The following is a 16,680-nucleotide window of genomic DNA, read 5'->3' as shown; positions in this document are numbered from 1 at the left end:
ATTGGGTTAGGGTTAGATTTTATGCAATTGCTTAAAAATGTGACCAATAATATTGCATAATTTCAATGCTACTGTTAAAAAAATGAAATTATGTATTCTACACAACAGAAAAATATATTAAATATTTCATAGGGGTAAAAAAGGGCACTTAATTTACAAGGAAAAATAAAAACGATTGATCAGAATTTGACAAATATATTACAGTTACAAATAGCCTGTATGTAAAACCTTAATAAAAAAAGCAACAAAATAAATAATTTAAAAAAACTGTCGTGCTAAAGTGCACTAAAAAGCTGTCATGCATGTAGTTGAAATGTAGACAGAGGGCAGTGTTCCTGCTGCTGAAAACAGTGACACCAGCTCCCTTTGACCTTTACAGAGAATTATTTAAATACTTATCTCTCTAATCCTACATTTGTTTTATATATTGTGTATCATTTTGGATTCACATTATATACAGTAGCAAGAGTCAACTAGTTAAAGCTTTATTAGTGTAGTTGATTTAACTATATAATTTGTGTCACACCGTGACACCCAGAAGAACAGTCAACAACATCAACCCAGTGTTAAACACAGTGTTTTGTCCTTACTCTCATAAAGCCAGTGTAACCAGTGATTTTAAAGAGTTTAAACCCTCTCTATCTTCTGACAACAATCACTGAGTCCCTCTGACTCCACCCACCGACACCCCTCTCCACTTCATCCTGTCTCCGTCAGCTGTTCCCCCTCGTCTCCTCTCAGGAATAATCTGAGGCCCCACCCCCGTCCAACTGTCCCTCGTCTTGGCTCAGGCCTCTCCTCAGAGGTGACTTTGACACTAGCCAGAGCTCGCTCGCCCCTTAAATCCCATTAGCTTATACAGATAGTGCCAGCCTGTCTGTACCAATGGATGTGTCTCCCTCTCCCTCTCTCTATCTCCCTCTATCTCTCAGTATGGTCACTCTGTTAACAATATTTGTCAGGTCAAGTCAATATACTTTCATTAACTTCCTGCTGTTTTTACAAAAAAAAAGCAGAGTGTCCGTTTTACAGGCACTAGTGCTGCCAGGTGTCCGTCAGTCGAAAAGGAGCAAAGACACATGAGGATTTAGTAAATACATGCTCCGCCGTGTTTGTGGCTCAGTGTTGAGTGTGAGTCAGAGAGTAAATATAAGATAAGGTTTATTTGTTTAAACACGCGTCTTTGGCAGTTTTCCAGCTCTGTGTTTTTTCTGCAGCTTACGGCAGAGACAACACTCTGAGAGAAACGTCTTCAACTGGAAAAAGTCCAATTTACTTTAATGATGTTTTTGCCTGTCTGGTGTTGTTTCAAACATTTGTACCATCTCATCCTTAGAGTTAATTGTTGCTCTGGGCACAAGTTTACTTATGTAATGCTCCTGTTGTTCTCAGTGGGAAGTTGTTCTTATAGACAGGACGTACCTTTCTGTGTGAGTCGTGGATTGTATATTACTAAGTGCCGTAACAGAAACAGGATCAGAATTTACAAAACTGGTGTCATGTTCTATTTACATGACTTAAGATCCTTTAAGAAAACAGAATAAATTAGAATTAGCCACAGTTATTTCTGACATCATCCATTTCTCATATCTAAGGAAATCTTTAGAAAGTTCCATCTAATTTTGACAAAAAAATGTCCTGATGACAACATATCTCCCCCCACTCCTTGATTTCTTAGATCTTCTTCTCCATCTTCACTTTCACACGTGTGTCTTGAGACACTTTTTCCTGCTGTCTTTGCTCTTTGTTCTTTTTGTTTCTTTTCCACTTCCCTTTCGTCTTCTTGAAAACATTCGAACTCTTTTTCTACTCTTTTTCTAAAACCTCCTTTTGCTCTTTTTCTGTACCGCTGCCCTCCTCCTCTTTCTCCTCCCTTCTTCTCCTCCATTGGATCTGTCGTTCTCAGCTGTTGTCCAGGGACTCAGGGCCCAGGGAATGTCACCATTGACGTCACTCAGCATTCCACACATTCCCACACCCTGCCCGGCGTAATACGAGACATCACTCACACTCTCACGCAGACACACACACACACAAAGTGAAGATACTCACAGATTTACACTCAAGCACATGTAAAGGACACAGGGAAGCAGAACGACATTGACCAGATAGAAGTAAAACAGCAGATGTATTAAAAAGAAGTTTCTTTGATCCAGGATACTTTGACAACCTCTTTTCTAGAAGCACCTGTAGGGTTTTTTTTTTGTCCATACTCCTTTTTTCGAGGGACTTTTCCCTCATATTTTAGTTCGGAAAAAATGACACACAGGTTCACATATGGACTTTCTGGATATCTGCTATTTCCATTTTAAGACCTGATCATTTTACCAGTTACAAATTTCAGCAGCTTTTTGGTAGAGTCTTCACATGCAGTGTGAATTGAATATTCACGTTATGCTAATGTAGGCTGTAGTACCATGTTTTGATGTTCTACTTGAAAGAATAAGTGGAGAGGATTATTTAGTTTCTGGGTAAAACTCTCTCTCCAGCCGATCAGACCACTGTGACACATTAAAACACAAGTGGTAGTCAATTGTTATGAGCTTGTGAGTTGTGGACCGTTGCTCCCGGGGGCAACAGCTGGTACTGCACCTGTGTTCTACTAAAATTCAGAGGAAACAAGTAAAAAAGTGTACCTTTTTTTTATTTGACTAAAATCAAGTCAACAGTGTCATTAATAGAAATACATCGCACAGATAAAGATAGGCATAAATTATAAAACCCTGTCATTTTTCTGTCCAAGAATTCTCTTTCCAACATATACTTTTAAGACAGACAGATTCAGGTGATCAATGAAATGTATTTGTCAATCTAAAAAAGAACCCTTTTTAATCCTTAACACAATAATGACATTTAAACCATGCTTTTTTTTCTTCATGGTTTACTTTCCTGTTTCTCTTTACCAGTAAATGCACAGCCAGATTTTATAGTCTCAATTTCCTACTATGATCCAAAGTTGCTGCTCAGGACACATATCTTAACGGCTCTCAGCAGTAAAATCCTAATTCCATTCACTTTCACTCTCTTGGACTTGATGACATTAGCTTTAACAGGGGAAACATTGGTTTCTCCTTTTTTCCTAATTGGGACTAAATTGGTTCTTTAAGCAGCAGCAGCTCAGTTCTCATCAAACGGAGTTAATGTTGTGTTTTAACAATTACCGCCCCTACGTACTCCCTCTGTCTATTTCTCTTCTCAGTCTCTTCCTTTACATTGTCTTTTTCATTTTCCTCTTTTTTCTGTTATGTGCTTTATGTCCTCGTACACTTTCATCCTCTGCTTATTCTGTACTTTTGTGTCAACTGACTTTGTCTTTTCTACTTTTTAGTCCACTCTTGTCATTTTCCTGGTATTGATCATTTATTCTCCAGCTACTATTATTTCTCTTTGTGTCGACTACTACTAGTTCTATGTACTACTACTTCTTCTACTACTTCTACTGCTAATAATAATACTAAAACTAATAATAATAATTGTCTATAAAGATGTCACTGACTCGTCTCAGACCACGGGTGGCCCTGACTCACGGTGCTGATCCCTTTAGTCCAAAAATGGAACTCAAAGACCATGACCTGACCTATGACCAAAGAATCTAGTCTGCACATGTGCTCATAACAGAGCAACAGTTCAGTGAAGTAACATCGCTGTGAAATACACCGAGGGCTACTTTAAAAACAATAAAATTGTACAAACGGTTTCTAACCCAAAGTTATAGTCACTAACGAGTGAAAGCAATCGCCTCCTCAGCTTTATGTTTCTCCTGCTCTCTGTGTGTTGTTTTTTTTTCATTGATGCACCTTCACCTCTTCCCCCAGCTTCCTATTACCCCCACACACTGCACTCCGTCGCCTCCATCTGCTCCCTTTCACTTTCTCCTTCCTGTCTCTCTTTCCTCTCTCCTGCCCTCTTAGCTGATAGGAGAGATTGTGTTTGCTTGTTGTTGTTGTCAGTTCTGTGTGTGTGTATGTGCGCACGCGCGTGTGTGTGCGGGGTGTGTGTGTCTGAGATGAAACAGAGTCACATGCCTGTGTCGTCTGGAGGCAGCATCATGGAAGACTGCTATCTGCTACCACATATCACCCCCTCTCTCACTCTCGCTGTGTGTGTGTGTGTAGCTGGGAAAGTCCCTGTTGTCCCCCTTTCACACACTCAGAGACTGAGCCTCTGTTTGAATCACGGTCTTATTTTAACCTCAGCAGCACAGACAGGCTGCTGTCTGCTGGAGCCTTGTGGTAAAGACACCCTGTCCTAACCAGCCTGTCACAAAGTTTTAAAAACTTAATCTTATCTCATTTCAAAAAAAGGAAAATTTTAAGGATAGTAAATATGGTCATGTCTACAGCTTAGCAAGAGTTGACATTAATTTGTTACAGCTTAAAGTGTATTTAACATATTGACTAGTTTACTTTGTTATCGGTAACATATTACTATGATTTGAATTATAGAGTCAAAGCAAAAAGAGTTTTGCTCATTTTGGTTCTGTTCTCTGCTTTGTCAAATAATGGTCCGGATGATTTTATAGACTCAGTCATTAGTTTCAGTTCTTTAACGGCAAATGATGATGGTGAATTTGGTAAGTTATTATTTTGTTTATTGGAAAATGGGCTAAAAACATGACCTACTTACAGTAAGTGCAAGGCAAAAAACATTAACAGTCAAAAATTAAAGTTGATGGTGGAACACATACAAGGTGAAACTCCAAATAGTTGTTCCAGATTTACTGCTGTTTTTGAAAGATCCTTAATAAAGAAAACACTGTTGTAGCTTTTAGGGACAAACATTCTTACCTCATGTCCATTGATCAGAAGCAACGATTTGATTAAATGTCATCAAATTTTTTTTTTTTAGCTTTAACATACTACCTTACTTAACTGGCTTACACCATGAGAACCAGTCATTCCCTATTTTTTACATACAGTCTCTGACACCAAGAAGTTTATTTTTTCCTTATATAAGTTGTTTGTTCAGTGTTCCCTTTTTAGAAACGGTTCTGCTCAGAAAGCATGTATTTTCCAAATGACAGTACTCAGTATTCAGTAACAGGGGCCCTGCGTACCACACATTTAACTGTGGTGAGCTAGAAAAACGTTGCAACCGTGTGATTTCGGGAAGGATGTTCATTTTTCCAGCTTAAAGTACAGTAGAAGAAGTCCAGGGACAGTTTTCTGTGTTTGTTTTTGGTGAAGTGGCGAGACGAAATGACTTGAAAGAGAAAAGCTGTAGAGAGGGTGTGAATAAAGTAGTTGTGCAGAGAGCGTGACATGGGTTTGATGTGGAGGAGCTGCAGAAAATCAGAGCGCCGCCAGCAAACACTGTTTGAGCTGTGGAAACGTGGAGGAGCATGTGGTGCGTCTGAGCGACTCGGCTCGCTAATGAGAACAAACACACACAGACACAAAAGAGACGAACGCACACACCCAATCAGACAGCTAACACACAGAGTTCACAGGTAAACACAGACACTAAAAACAACACATCACCTCCTCTGTCCCTCTGTGTTTGTCTCACTGTCTCTCTTTTTCCTGTCTTTTCAGCAAACGGCTACATCAGCGCCAGAGCCTCCCCGGGCCTGCTGTCAGTATCCAATGGCAACAGTATGGGCAAAGTTGCCCCGGCTAAGTCTCCACCACCTCACCCACAGATGGTTAGCAGCCGTAAGCCGGACCTGAGGGTCATCACCTCACAGAGTGGCAAGAACCTCATGCAACTGGTAAGTCACACAAAGAAAGTGTAAAGGAATCCAACATACATGAAAAAATAAGATAGCTCTTTCACAAGGGAAAGTTCAAGAGGTTAAACAGAACGTTTAGAAACTCTGACGAAAAAGATCCTTTTTGTCAAGATGAAGTTTTCTTCTTACATCTGGCATTAATAGTTCACAACTAAACATAGAAACGTTACTCTTTATTTAAATCTTTAATGTCCTCTTTGTCTGACGTGGATTTTTTTTTTTTTCTTGCCAAGCACAGAAAACATATGGCTGTCGCTCCTTGATCCTCTGCACAGGCACAGAGGCAATGATACTTCTGTCATTTTTTAACAGATTCTGTAACTACTGTATCTTCATGTTAGCTCGCTGACATAAAGAGGTTTTTCTCTCCAATCGCTCATTATGAATCCTTTTCAACCCTGTGTCAGTCATAGTCCAGATTTTGCGTGTGGTGTGATTTCATTGCACATTACACAGATAATTACAGGGATTCTCTGTTCAGTTGGGTTTAATGACCTTCAAGACTGTGATTGAATGTTGAAGTTAGAATGTAGCTCTTCATTTTCCTCACAAAGACTTTTCCTGAAACTTTTCCCTCCAGCCTTGAAGGCAGCTTATTTGGAAAGGTGCATTCACTACAGCAGGAAAACTTTTGGTTGAGGGGTGGTGTCCCACTCACTTCCTGAGAATTTCCCTCTGTTGTGAAGGCATCCTACCTTGACAACTTTATTCTGCATTCCTCACATGAACAATATTTTCCAGACATTTCTAAAAACAGCTTATGTGACCTAGTCAGTGATATTTCGGTCTGTAATTTGAGACAGTGCCATGCTTGTGTAGTAGACACAGGTACTGTAACTGTCAGAGCTGCCTCTGAGTCTTTACCTGTCACTGTTGCAGGGAAACTCTCCCGTAGGATCAAAACGTGTCATTCGATGTAACACATTTTTGTTTCCTTGACTGACATTCCTTTCATAATGTGACACAACTGTCCTGTTGTAGAGTAGTCGTGTATCTGCTTTGAGTCAGACATCTGAGGGTTTGATTTTTATACCTGCAGCTGGGGACAAGTCACTAGTTCAACACTGTTGACTATGCTAATAATACTGCCTCTAGAAGGGGCAACCTGAGGTTTCAACTTCACCTTCGTCTGTCTTTTACTGCTCTGATGGACGGGACAAAACAAAAAAACAATTTTGGTCCTTCAAGGTCAGATAGCAACAAAGGGTTTTTTATATATATTTTTTTACTTGTTTGCATTTCTGTCCAAATGCAGATTACAGCTGAGTAAGAGTGAAGGTCATGTATTTAAATTAGGTTTCTATGTTAATAATGTTTTTTTTAATGCAAATGCTGTGGAGGTATGAAGGTTACATCACTGACATCGTCTTTCTTAGTGACACTGCACAAGTTTATATTTTATTGGCATCAGAAACATAACTGCCCTCTGTTTCTCCCTCCTCCCCCTTCGACCGGCCCCTGGCAGACAGAGGACGAGCTGGAGTTGGTGAGTGAGGTGAATAGACTTCTAGACATGTAGCCTGGAGGATGTGATGTTGAACAATGTGTGATCTCAAAGAGCATGAGTGTGACGCCATCAGGGTTGAATCAGCAGCACCTGTGCTCTGACACATGTAGAAGGGAATCTGTAAAAATAACAGAGCGAACTGGAAGCAACTCACCTGCAGAAGAAGAGTCAGCTGATCATTCTGGTTTCTCAGTGTTAGCTACAAGTCAACTAGAGTCAAACATTTTTACACTATATGAAAATCTGCTGCACAGTGTCAGCGGTTTATTTTTCTGGTTTAGTTGGAAATAAAAGAATAAAGAATAATAAGTGTGTTTATGTTTCAGGTATTATAATAAAGCTTTATTTAATTTTTTTTTAGAACTGGTTCTAAACACGTGTACAGAGCGTTACTGTCCTTTTGAAAGTACAACTATAGTGCCCTCTGTTTGATCAACGGGTCACTATTTTAGACAGTCTGGTAAACTCAAATGGGTTTTATCACATTCTATATATAATAATGTTTAAATAAGAATATTTATGTGAAAGTAGTGAGTTGTTTACAAAAGCGATACGAACTTTAATTTCCTTTGGTGACTTCATATTATTATATTTTGTCCTGCTTTTCAGCAAAGACCTGTTTAAACACACTGGCTGATTACAGGTGAATTAAACAACAGTATTTACCAAAAAAAAAGAATAATCTCTTCTAAAATTGACCCTTGAACGTCAAGGCTATTTATGTTTTCTTCGGTCAAAAGAGAATTCAAAAGTAATGATGGTCTCGAATGTGGTTTTATGAACCTGCTTTTTTTTTACTTCATCAGAACACTCCAACCTGCAATCTACTTTTCCACTGCAAAAATAAAATGGTTTAGAAAGAAAAACATATTTATAGCACAATAGAGGCCGGTGTTAAGAAAACCAGGGCGACCAGCTGACTCTGCTGCGTGGAAGCTGCTCAGCATGTGCATGTTTGGTTTTCTCTGATTATTGATGCTCTAAGGATCAGAATAAAGAAACAGTGCAAAGCCTAAGATGTGGAAGACACAAATACATATACACACACACACACTGGCAGCACACACACCCACACGTTGCATGCTGACATGTGTTCATGCATTTTCCGCTTCGTAAATACACACATACGCATTTTACTGAATAAAACACAGCGCACGTTGTATGTTTTTTCCACTCACACCTTTTTGCACACATTAATACACAGGCATTTTTCAACACAACCACATTCCTAAACACACACACACACACACTCATTTCCCTTGATCACCCCTCATGCATGTGTTCCTGTCAGCATGATTCTCCAGCACAGTGATATCTCTCATAACACCTTACACCGTGACACAAGCACCCGGTCCTGGCGTTGGTGTTGCCGTGCCAACGCCACCTAAGGATGCGAGACAGTTTCACAAGTGTCATCAAAAAGTTCAACAAGGTGGTTGGATGTTCTCGCGGGGTCCAGAAACACGTTCTCATCTGTGGCACGATGAATATAAAATCATCCTCCGTTCCCACTACACAGGCAGAACAAATGTGACATGTTGGCTGTCAGATGATAGTGAGAGAAGAGGTAGAACGTATGAAAGTTAAAAGAGAATTGCCTATAACACTAAAGAGTGCCGCAAAAGGCCAGGGCTTTTATACAGCAGCAGTTGGGTTTTACTTTGTAGACATAAAGAAAGGAGGAGCTTTAATGCTTGTCAACACACTATAGCCGTGGATTGGATAGGAAGCCCAGTCCTCTTACTGCTGGGCCATGGGCTGCCCACAGAACCTATACATCAAACATATAGGATGTAGATACAAGTGAAAGTTAATGTATGAAATGACCAAGAAAAGCAGACCGTTGTTGTGAGAGTGAACATGTCAGAGGAGAAAGATAATATGAAGGCAGAGGATTGACCAAACTGAATGGAACAGCTAATAGAAGCAAGGAGTCAGCAGAGCTGTAGTCTGATTGTGGATTATTGCTTTTCTGTCGGCTGCCAAGAAATCTTCATATAAGGCAAAAAAAAGTTACTCCAGGTCTCTGTGCTTTGCCTTGCACAGTCCAATAAAGTCATAGATGATTAGTTTTGTTTTCATTTCATCTAGAATCAGAGTGTGTTTTGTTTATAGTGAAATATTTCAGTAGTTAAAGTGTAATTGGGTTGTTCTCAGTCACAGTACAAGGTCTCATGCACCCCCTCTGCTGAACAGCAGAAAGCACATGTTAACTATTATCATCAATGCTGTTGACAATGGATGAAGTCATGAACTCCTGCACTGAGACCCTTATAAGGAGGGAAAGACACGATCAGCTGTGGAACCCGACCAAGATTTTCCTTCCCATAACAGAGATCCAGGAAGGATTTAGACCGGAGCGCTCACATAGATATCTATGCAGGAATAAAAGTTTTCAAAACCTGAATTATGAAAACCACATGTCTTTTACATTTTGACGACATGTCCTCCAACAATTACGCTCACATCAGTAATAAACAAAAGATTCGAGCATGACAGCCCGTGTCTGTAAAAGTGGGAAAGCCGAGAATCACAAGCAACACTCTAATCCCTTTTTTACCACTAACACCAACTGACATCTGTTTTTTGTCCGCAGTAGGAAGAGATAAATAAATACAATCAGCATTCACATCTGGATATAATGGCAACGCAATAGAATCTAGATTTCTTGTGCTTGGCTCTGATCTGGTCCAACTGTAACGCAAACCTGATACTGAAATGAATGTGGAAATTTTGACGTCTTCAATTATATTCCGGTCATGGAGTCTGCACCTGGCTGTATCCTCAAAATGGTCCAAAAAAAGCAAGTGCTTGGGGAAAAGTGTCCTTGAATTACCTGAAAATCCCCATTAAATTGTTGGGGGGGGTGGGGGGGGATGGGTTTCATGCCACTGTATCACAAAGCTAACTTTTGCAAAGCATAAGTGGAGAATGTTTTACCAGACTTCTCCAGCATTGAATCTGTCAAAGTGAGCAAGAATACTTTTTATGCAAAGAGGAAGAAGTTAAATAAATAGCCAAAAAAAGGAAATTGCTAATTAAGAAAAATAAATTGCGTGTCAAATTTTACTGTACAGTGTTTAGACAGATAGTTGGCTTCATTGCTGTAATAGGTCATAGTATTCAAAATGCTCCAAAACTATGAATTCTAGGGTAAACCTCCGTGGAAACAAAAGCTGATTTCCTCTAGTAATAAATTAATTTTCCACTTCTAGTTGTCAGTGTCCTCTGATCCGCACTTGAGCCCGTCCTATTCCTGTCAGTTCTGGTTCCCAATCAACTGTGTCTGAAAAGGCGTTGGTTATTTGACTTTTTAGGTTGACTTTCTGTAAAACTTTTCACATAGATGTAGTTCAATGATTAAAGGCTTCCTTCTTTTTGTTAAATCAAACAGTATGCAGTTGTGTAGCTGTAGCTTCAGATAAAGTCTTCCAGAAACAAAGCCTTCAGATAAAGGAAGGAGAGATAGGTTTATTGGATATAACACATTTTGATGCATTGGATTCTCATGGGAACCAACTGATCCTGGTACAGTTGTAGACCCAAAACAGCCCGTGTTCTTCCCTACCAGAGACTCTGTAACGTTCTGTCTCCTGCTGTTCACCTTCATTTCTTCATCACTGTGTCCTCCCAGAATGCTCAGCGGCTAGGCGGATCCCAGGTGGCCCAGTCGCTGACTACACCGGTGGTCTCCGTGGCAACACCCAGTCTCCTAGCGCCCTTCTCTGGCATGCAGACGGCCTACAACACTGGTAAGACATAGATAGATGTCACTGTAGATTATGAGCAACTTCAACAGAAACGGTTTACATCAGGTCAAGACATAAACTAGGGACGGCTATCATCTTGATCAGAGCCTCTCTCTGAACTCATCCTCCCTCCACAGACAACCTCAGTAGTTCCACTTGATCTTCACCACTCATTCTGTCTCACCACGAAATTAAATTAGTTCTGACTGGATTATTTGCTTTTATTCACTGGTGAAAATTTCAATACATTTCATCATAGCTTCAGCCCTTGTGCAGTTGTTATTATTTCAACATCGCAGGGTCTTTGACAAAAACCGTAACGGTTTTATCGCTACTGATGATAGCTACCACAGCCAGTGTCTTATTTTTAATGCAAAAACTGTAACATGAAGCAAAGTGAAAGATACAGTCTCTTTTACTGTACGTCAGGAAAATGTTAAGTGCTCTGTAGAAACACTTGAAAGGCTCCCTGTGTGGTGGCATAAACCGCTATGAATATTCACTTTGTTCATTGTGTGAGAGCTTCTGGAATGATTCCACTTCAAAGGTCTCCATTAATATGGATTAGCTCTGATTAATATTGATGTGCCAGGAAGTTGTATGATGTAAAACAATCCTCACCCCCCATTTCCCTCCGCCTCCTTTTTTTTTCGCTGCCTCTCACCCATGTGCCTCCCTTCCTCTCTCATCCCTCAATCTCAGAGTACCAGCTGATGAGTGCAGAACTCACGGCGCTCCAGACATTCACACCGCCAGGGCTGGTGCCTGGCAACATGGCTGCCTGGCAACAGCAACAGCAACCAGCAGTTTCCCAGCAGCAGCATCAGCAGCAGCAGCAGATGAGCCTGGCATCGCTCACCAACTTGGTGTAAGTGAACACATACATCACAAACGTCCTGACCTTTAACCTTTCAACCCACTGTTCTTTTGTTTACATTTTAAACTGTAAATACGGTGCAACACAGCCAACGTAACACATAGCGCTTATAAAATCCTTGAAGCGTTTCCTCCAGGAGGCTGCAGCTGAAGCCTCGGCCCAGCTGCAGTGAATTCATCTTCATGGTGACCCAGTTCTACCCTCACCCTCCCACCCACAGACTGAAAATCCCACTGGAGTGCCTCTCTGATTTTGCCCCTACTAGAGAAAAAAAAACTGGTCCACTTGCTGTGTTTTCTGCCACACAAGCACACATGCGGTATTTATAACTGCTTCGTCTTCAGCGCTGTTTTTTGGCTGACCAAAATAATCATAATCGTCAACAAGAACAGTTTTGTATGTTATTCACTCAGGTAGGGAGCTAGAGTCGTTTTCTCACTTCAGTTTCTAGATATTAAGATACGTTTTGAGGTTTTTAACTGTAATGTAGGGAGAACACAGCAGGACGGGAGGTTCAGAGGAATTTACAAGAGGACAGGGATGTTGAAAACATCCAGGTGAACGCTGACCTGAGGTCAAACAAACACTAGTCTGAATGATGAGTTTGTCCTGCTGTGTTCCTGCATCAGCTTCCTTGATAATTGCTTGGAAAGACTAATGATGTCAGATATTCAGAACATGGATTAACACCAAAGGCATAAACAATTAACATTGACGTGTTATCCAGTACTATTAGGGAAATTTTTTAATTTATTAATTTACTGTACCACAGTGTAGCAGTTATCGTGCCTGCCTTCCACACAAAAGGTCCTGCGTTTGAGCCCCAGAGGAACCACATATTTAATGGCCTCTCCTGTGGCAGGCTGGTTGGGTTGCAAAGACTCATGCTGTGAACTTCCCTTCCCTTAATATTCCCCTATAGCTTGTAGGACAAAAGGGACTTAATATTTTATATGAATTTTTCATCAATTGATTGTAGACATTGTGATGTTGAGGCTATACTGTTTAAGACGTTGAAGCCAAAGGAGTAAGAAAAGCGTTTGCTTCCTGTTTGAATGTTGTTCCGCCTGTAGCTGCCTTTTAGCCAGCTTTTTATGTACATAAAAATAGAACATTGACTTAGTCAGACCTGTAGAACTTCCAGCTGAGGGATGACTGCGTTCACAGCACAGACTAATTTTCTTCACATTCACATATGATTGGAATCAACATGATTGTGTTAAGATGAGTAAAACTGGACTTTTGTACTAAACGTGAAAGTGAAAGTTTTATCGCCTGCTGCTAACAGTTAACTTAACAGTGAGCAGATCAACCCAAAACTTACAGACCAAAACCAGACAGCTCTTTTTCTGTGAATGAAATGATCTCCCTCTTGTACTCAAACAGGAAGGTCATGTTGGAAAATCTTGGAATTGAACACAGTTTCTTTGAAAGATACAGAATACAAATGTAATTACATTTTAGTATGCAGTTTTTAACAAACATTAAAAGTTTGGTTTTTTTTATTTCAGCAAGGGATTTTTTTTTTTTTTTGGTCTCTCACTTAGCACAGCATCTCAATGTTAGACATCTGGCTGTGCGCAGTTCACCTGCAGATGAGGGAGCAGCTCTAAACTGCCTTTTATTTTGTCTCTCCCTCTCTCCCCTGCCTCCTTCTCTCCACAGCATGTGGGGAGCAGACAAACAGAAAGCAGACATGGTTAACTGCATCTCCAATTTTGCTGCTAACCTGAGGTGAATGACACAATAAGCATCTGTGAAGTCAATAAACAGCTCAGCCAAGGGTCAAAAACATTAAAATAACCTAAAGAAAAGAACATCAAATCAAACCATTGCCTCATCTCTATCTCTGTGCTGCTTGTTGCTTTGCTGTGTCTGCACATCATCGCTGTTTCACTTTACTTGAAGCCACCTTAAAGCTCACATCTGAAGCTCTTTAGAAGCGTCACCACCAAACGCACCTTAGCGTGGAGGTGACAGCACCTCGTTAACGGCTTGAAATGAATAGGAGTCTATCCGTGCTGCCTTCAGTCTAAAACACTGAGCTGGGGCTCAGCTGTGTAAAGCAACATGCTCACTGCATTAAATTTTTACCTTTCATCCATTTAGCTGTCACTCTCAGGTGACAATGGAGCGTAAGCTTCAATTCCTCAGACACACAGGACAGAAACGCAGCACTAAAAAGAATAATTTAGACATAGCATTGCTGTCACAGCTACTTACTCCGCATCCAGATAACATTAAATAAGAACCACTGCTGTTTTCTGATGATCAGTTAACCTGTCACAATCAGGAGTATGCTCTTATGATGATGGGGAATTTAAAGTTTAACGTTTGACAGGCCACTAATGCTGCTGTCCTTCAGTTAGGAACACACGCATCAGATGATTTCTCTAAGCACAAAGATGAACGAGGAACTGCCGAGAGTCTGCGTCGCACTGAGAAGATTAAAAATAATGTGTCTGTCAGTGCAAGGACTATAATCTGTAGCTCTGTGTCACAAAGTGGAAATACTATATTTTTTTAATATGAGATTTGAGGGCAGCAGTAATACAACACAAATAAATGACAACATAAATTGTAAAAAAAAAAAAAATTCAATTGGACTCACAGTTCACTACGGTGGCCTAAGACACCTGTGTCCTCATCTGGACCATATATAATAGGCATGTCCGTGTCCAACAGCTGACCTGGGGCCCATTAGTGATACTGAGTTCTCTTCTCCTTTTTTTTATGGCTCACCATCAAAGTTTTCTTTTGAAATTTTATTTTTGGTCCTTGGTATTTCCGGCTAAAGTTAATATTTTTTTTCTGACCACTTAACAATTTCATGCTTTGCAGGTGCCCTTGTTTAAAGTAGTTGATCCACCAGAGGTCTCCCCAATCAAAGATTTATCTAACTTCAGTAACTGATTAACCAAGTTCAGATCAGTAATGATATTACATTTTTACTGTCGTCAAACAGTAACAACCTAAAATAATGCCTTTACTCACACTGTGCTCACACGTTCAGCAGAAAACTTCTGCACTTCTTTGACGGACCCTTGCCCTCAAACAAGTAAAAAGTAATCTTAAGATTTTCTTCAGAAACATATTTATTTTCTGTAATAGTAACCAGAGGTCTACTTTGACCTCCAAATTTTTTACTTTAGTCTGGATCATTGTTCCTATCATTAATATTTGTTAATATTTAATTTAATATTTATCAGTAAAAAAACAAAGGACAAGGAAATGCTTCGCAGTGATCTGTATTCACTATAGTACATCTTATACACAGTATTTACACAAAACAGCAAGTATATAATTCACGGTCAAAAATCAACTGTCACACATACATACCTCATGTTCTTTAACTGCAAAATACAGAAAAAATCAGTCATATTTAGAAATTATTTTTATTTTTATTTTTTTTACTAATCTTGAATCCAGATTTAATTTATGCTGAATAAAGGTTATGCTTAGTCATGATTAGTTCTAAATAAACCACAGCTCCCCTGTAGTTAATCGTTTGACAGCCCTATATACTGTATATTTATGTATTTAACATAAATATATAATATCCATATTATATTATTGTGATGAAGAACGTTAAGTTTCAACTTTTCTTTAAAACTCTGGCAACAATAGTCATGATTTTAGTGGAGGAGCTGGGTTTTAAATTTAACCGTCACTGTGCAGCCTTGTCACTGCTGTGGCACCTTCAGGCCTGACACTGGAACGAGCACCAGGCAGGTTCTCTGTGTTGTGTGTGGGAACCGAATGACAGAATAACTGTCACTTAAAACAAGCCAGTGCCACAAAAAAGCGGGAATCTTTCCCAGCACACCAAACTGTTCTCTCTGCAGAGCGGAAAAACCGTGTCATTCCTAGGACAGCATGGGCAGACGTGGGCGCTTGTGCAGCCCCGGCTGCTCTGGTTTGCTTTTGATTTCCCCACAGCGAGAGAACAAGCCCGTCCAATCACTTGGTGATTGACGGTTTGGCAGAAGACCTCGCCTTCGCTGTCGTCCACACTTTTCCTTCACGGCAGGCTCGGCGGGGAAATGATTCCTGTCGTCTCTTTTCTTCTCGTTCCCCTTTTTAATCATTTTTTTTTCTACCAATACTTGTGCCATCTCTGCCTATTTCCTGCTCTTTTGTCGGTTTAAATCAGCTTTCATCTGTTGACTCTCATCTTCATGCCCCAATCTGAATGGTAATGTCACAGCTGCTTCTGCTGAGCTTGGCTTTCAGCTTAAACTGCCCTCTGCATGTGGAAGTGCTCTGTGGATGCTGTTTGTCCTTTTGTTGTTGAAGTGTCATCATTGTTGTCTCACGGAGTCGTTGTGTCATCAGCAGATGCTGTGTCCACCTAGGCGGGAAAAGACTTTTGGCATTGCGGTTGCTGTTGTCCATTTGCTCCACATTTTACTGAGTTGGAAATGTGTTAAGTTATGACTAGAGTGAAAAGAGAACGGAATTTTTCTGTCACTCGAAGACCACTGCTGTGGTCACTGGAGTGTATGTGTGTGTTGACTCCACACACTCTGCTATTGTAAGTAATTCTCAAATGTTTACACCTTTAGCCCAACACTCTTTTCCAGGTTCTTTTTTTAAGGACTTTCCAGTATTACACATTGACTTTAATTACTGATGGCGTTTTTGGCTTGCTGGTCAGATACAGTACAGTGACTATGGGGAAATGGTTGGCTGTATAAACACTGGTGTTTCACAGTTGTTTCACAGTGATTAAGGTCATCAAGGATGATTTCCTGTTAGGTAACGGTTGAAGTTGCTTAGCATTTGAAACTACATTTTGAACATGCTTTAAGGCTAT

The 16,680-nt window shown here is 40.2% G+C and overlaps 1 protein-coding gene across 7 annotated transcripts in view; it reads left to right on the top strand.

Moving 5' to 3' along the window:
* The window catches only part of mef2d (myocyte enhancer factor 2d), a 92,970-nt gene that overhangs the window by 66,442 nt on the left and 9,848 nt on the right, over positions 1-16,680 (top strand). For 2 of the 7 annotated variants that reach the window (XM_025061502.1, XM_017038037.2), the window contains 5 exons: positions 5,535-5,710; positions 7,197-7,226; positions 10,873-10,990; positions 11,690-11,855; positions 13,530-13,598. In XM_025061502.1, the coding sequence (XP_024917270.1) occupies positions 5,535-5,710; positions 7,197-7,226; positions 10,873-10,990; positions 11,690-11,855; positions 13,530-13,598 (559 nt within the window). The remainder of the gene's footprint in view (positions 1-5,534; positions 5,711-7,196; positions 7,227-10,872; positions 10,991-11,689; positions 11,856-13,529; positions 13,599-16,680) is intronic. The other 5 variants (XM_008323836.3, XM_025061503.1, XM_025061501.1 and 2 more) reach the window with 4 other exon arrangements.

The sequence above is a fragment of the Cynoglossus semilaevis genome, chromosome 13 (genome assembly GCF_000523025.1).
Source record: "Cynoglossus semilaevis isolate Cse_v1.0 chromosome 13, Cse_v1.0, whole genome shotgun sequence".
Lineage (NCBI taxonomy): Eukaryota > Metazoa > Chordata > Actinopteri > Pleuronectiformes > Cynoglossidae > Cynoglossus > Cynoglossus semilaevis.
Note: the sequence above shows the minus strand (reverse complement) of the source record. Positions and strands in the feature narration are given on the sequence as shown.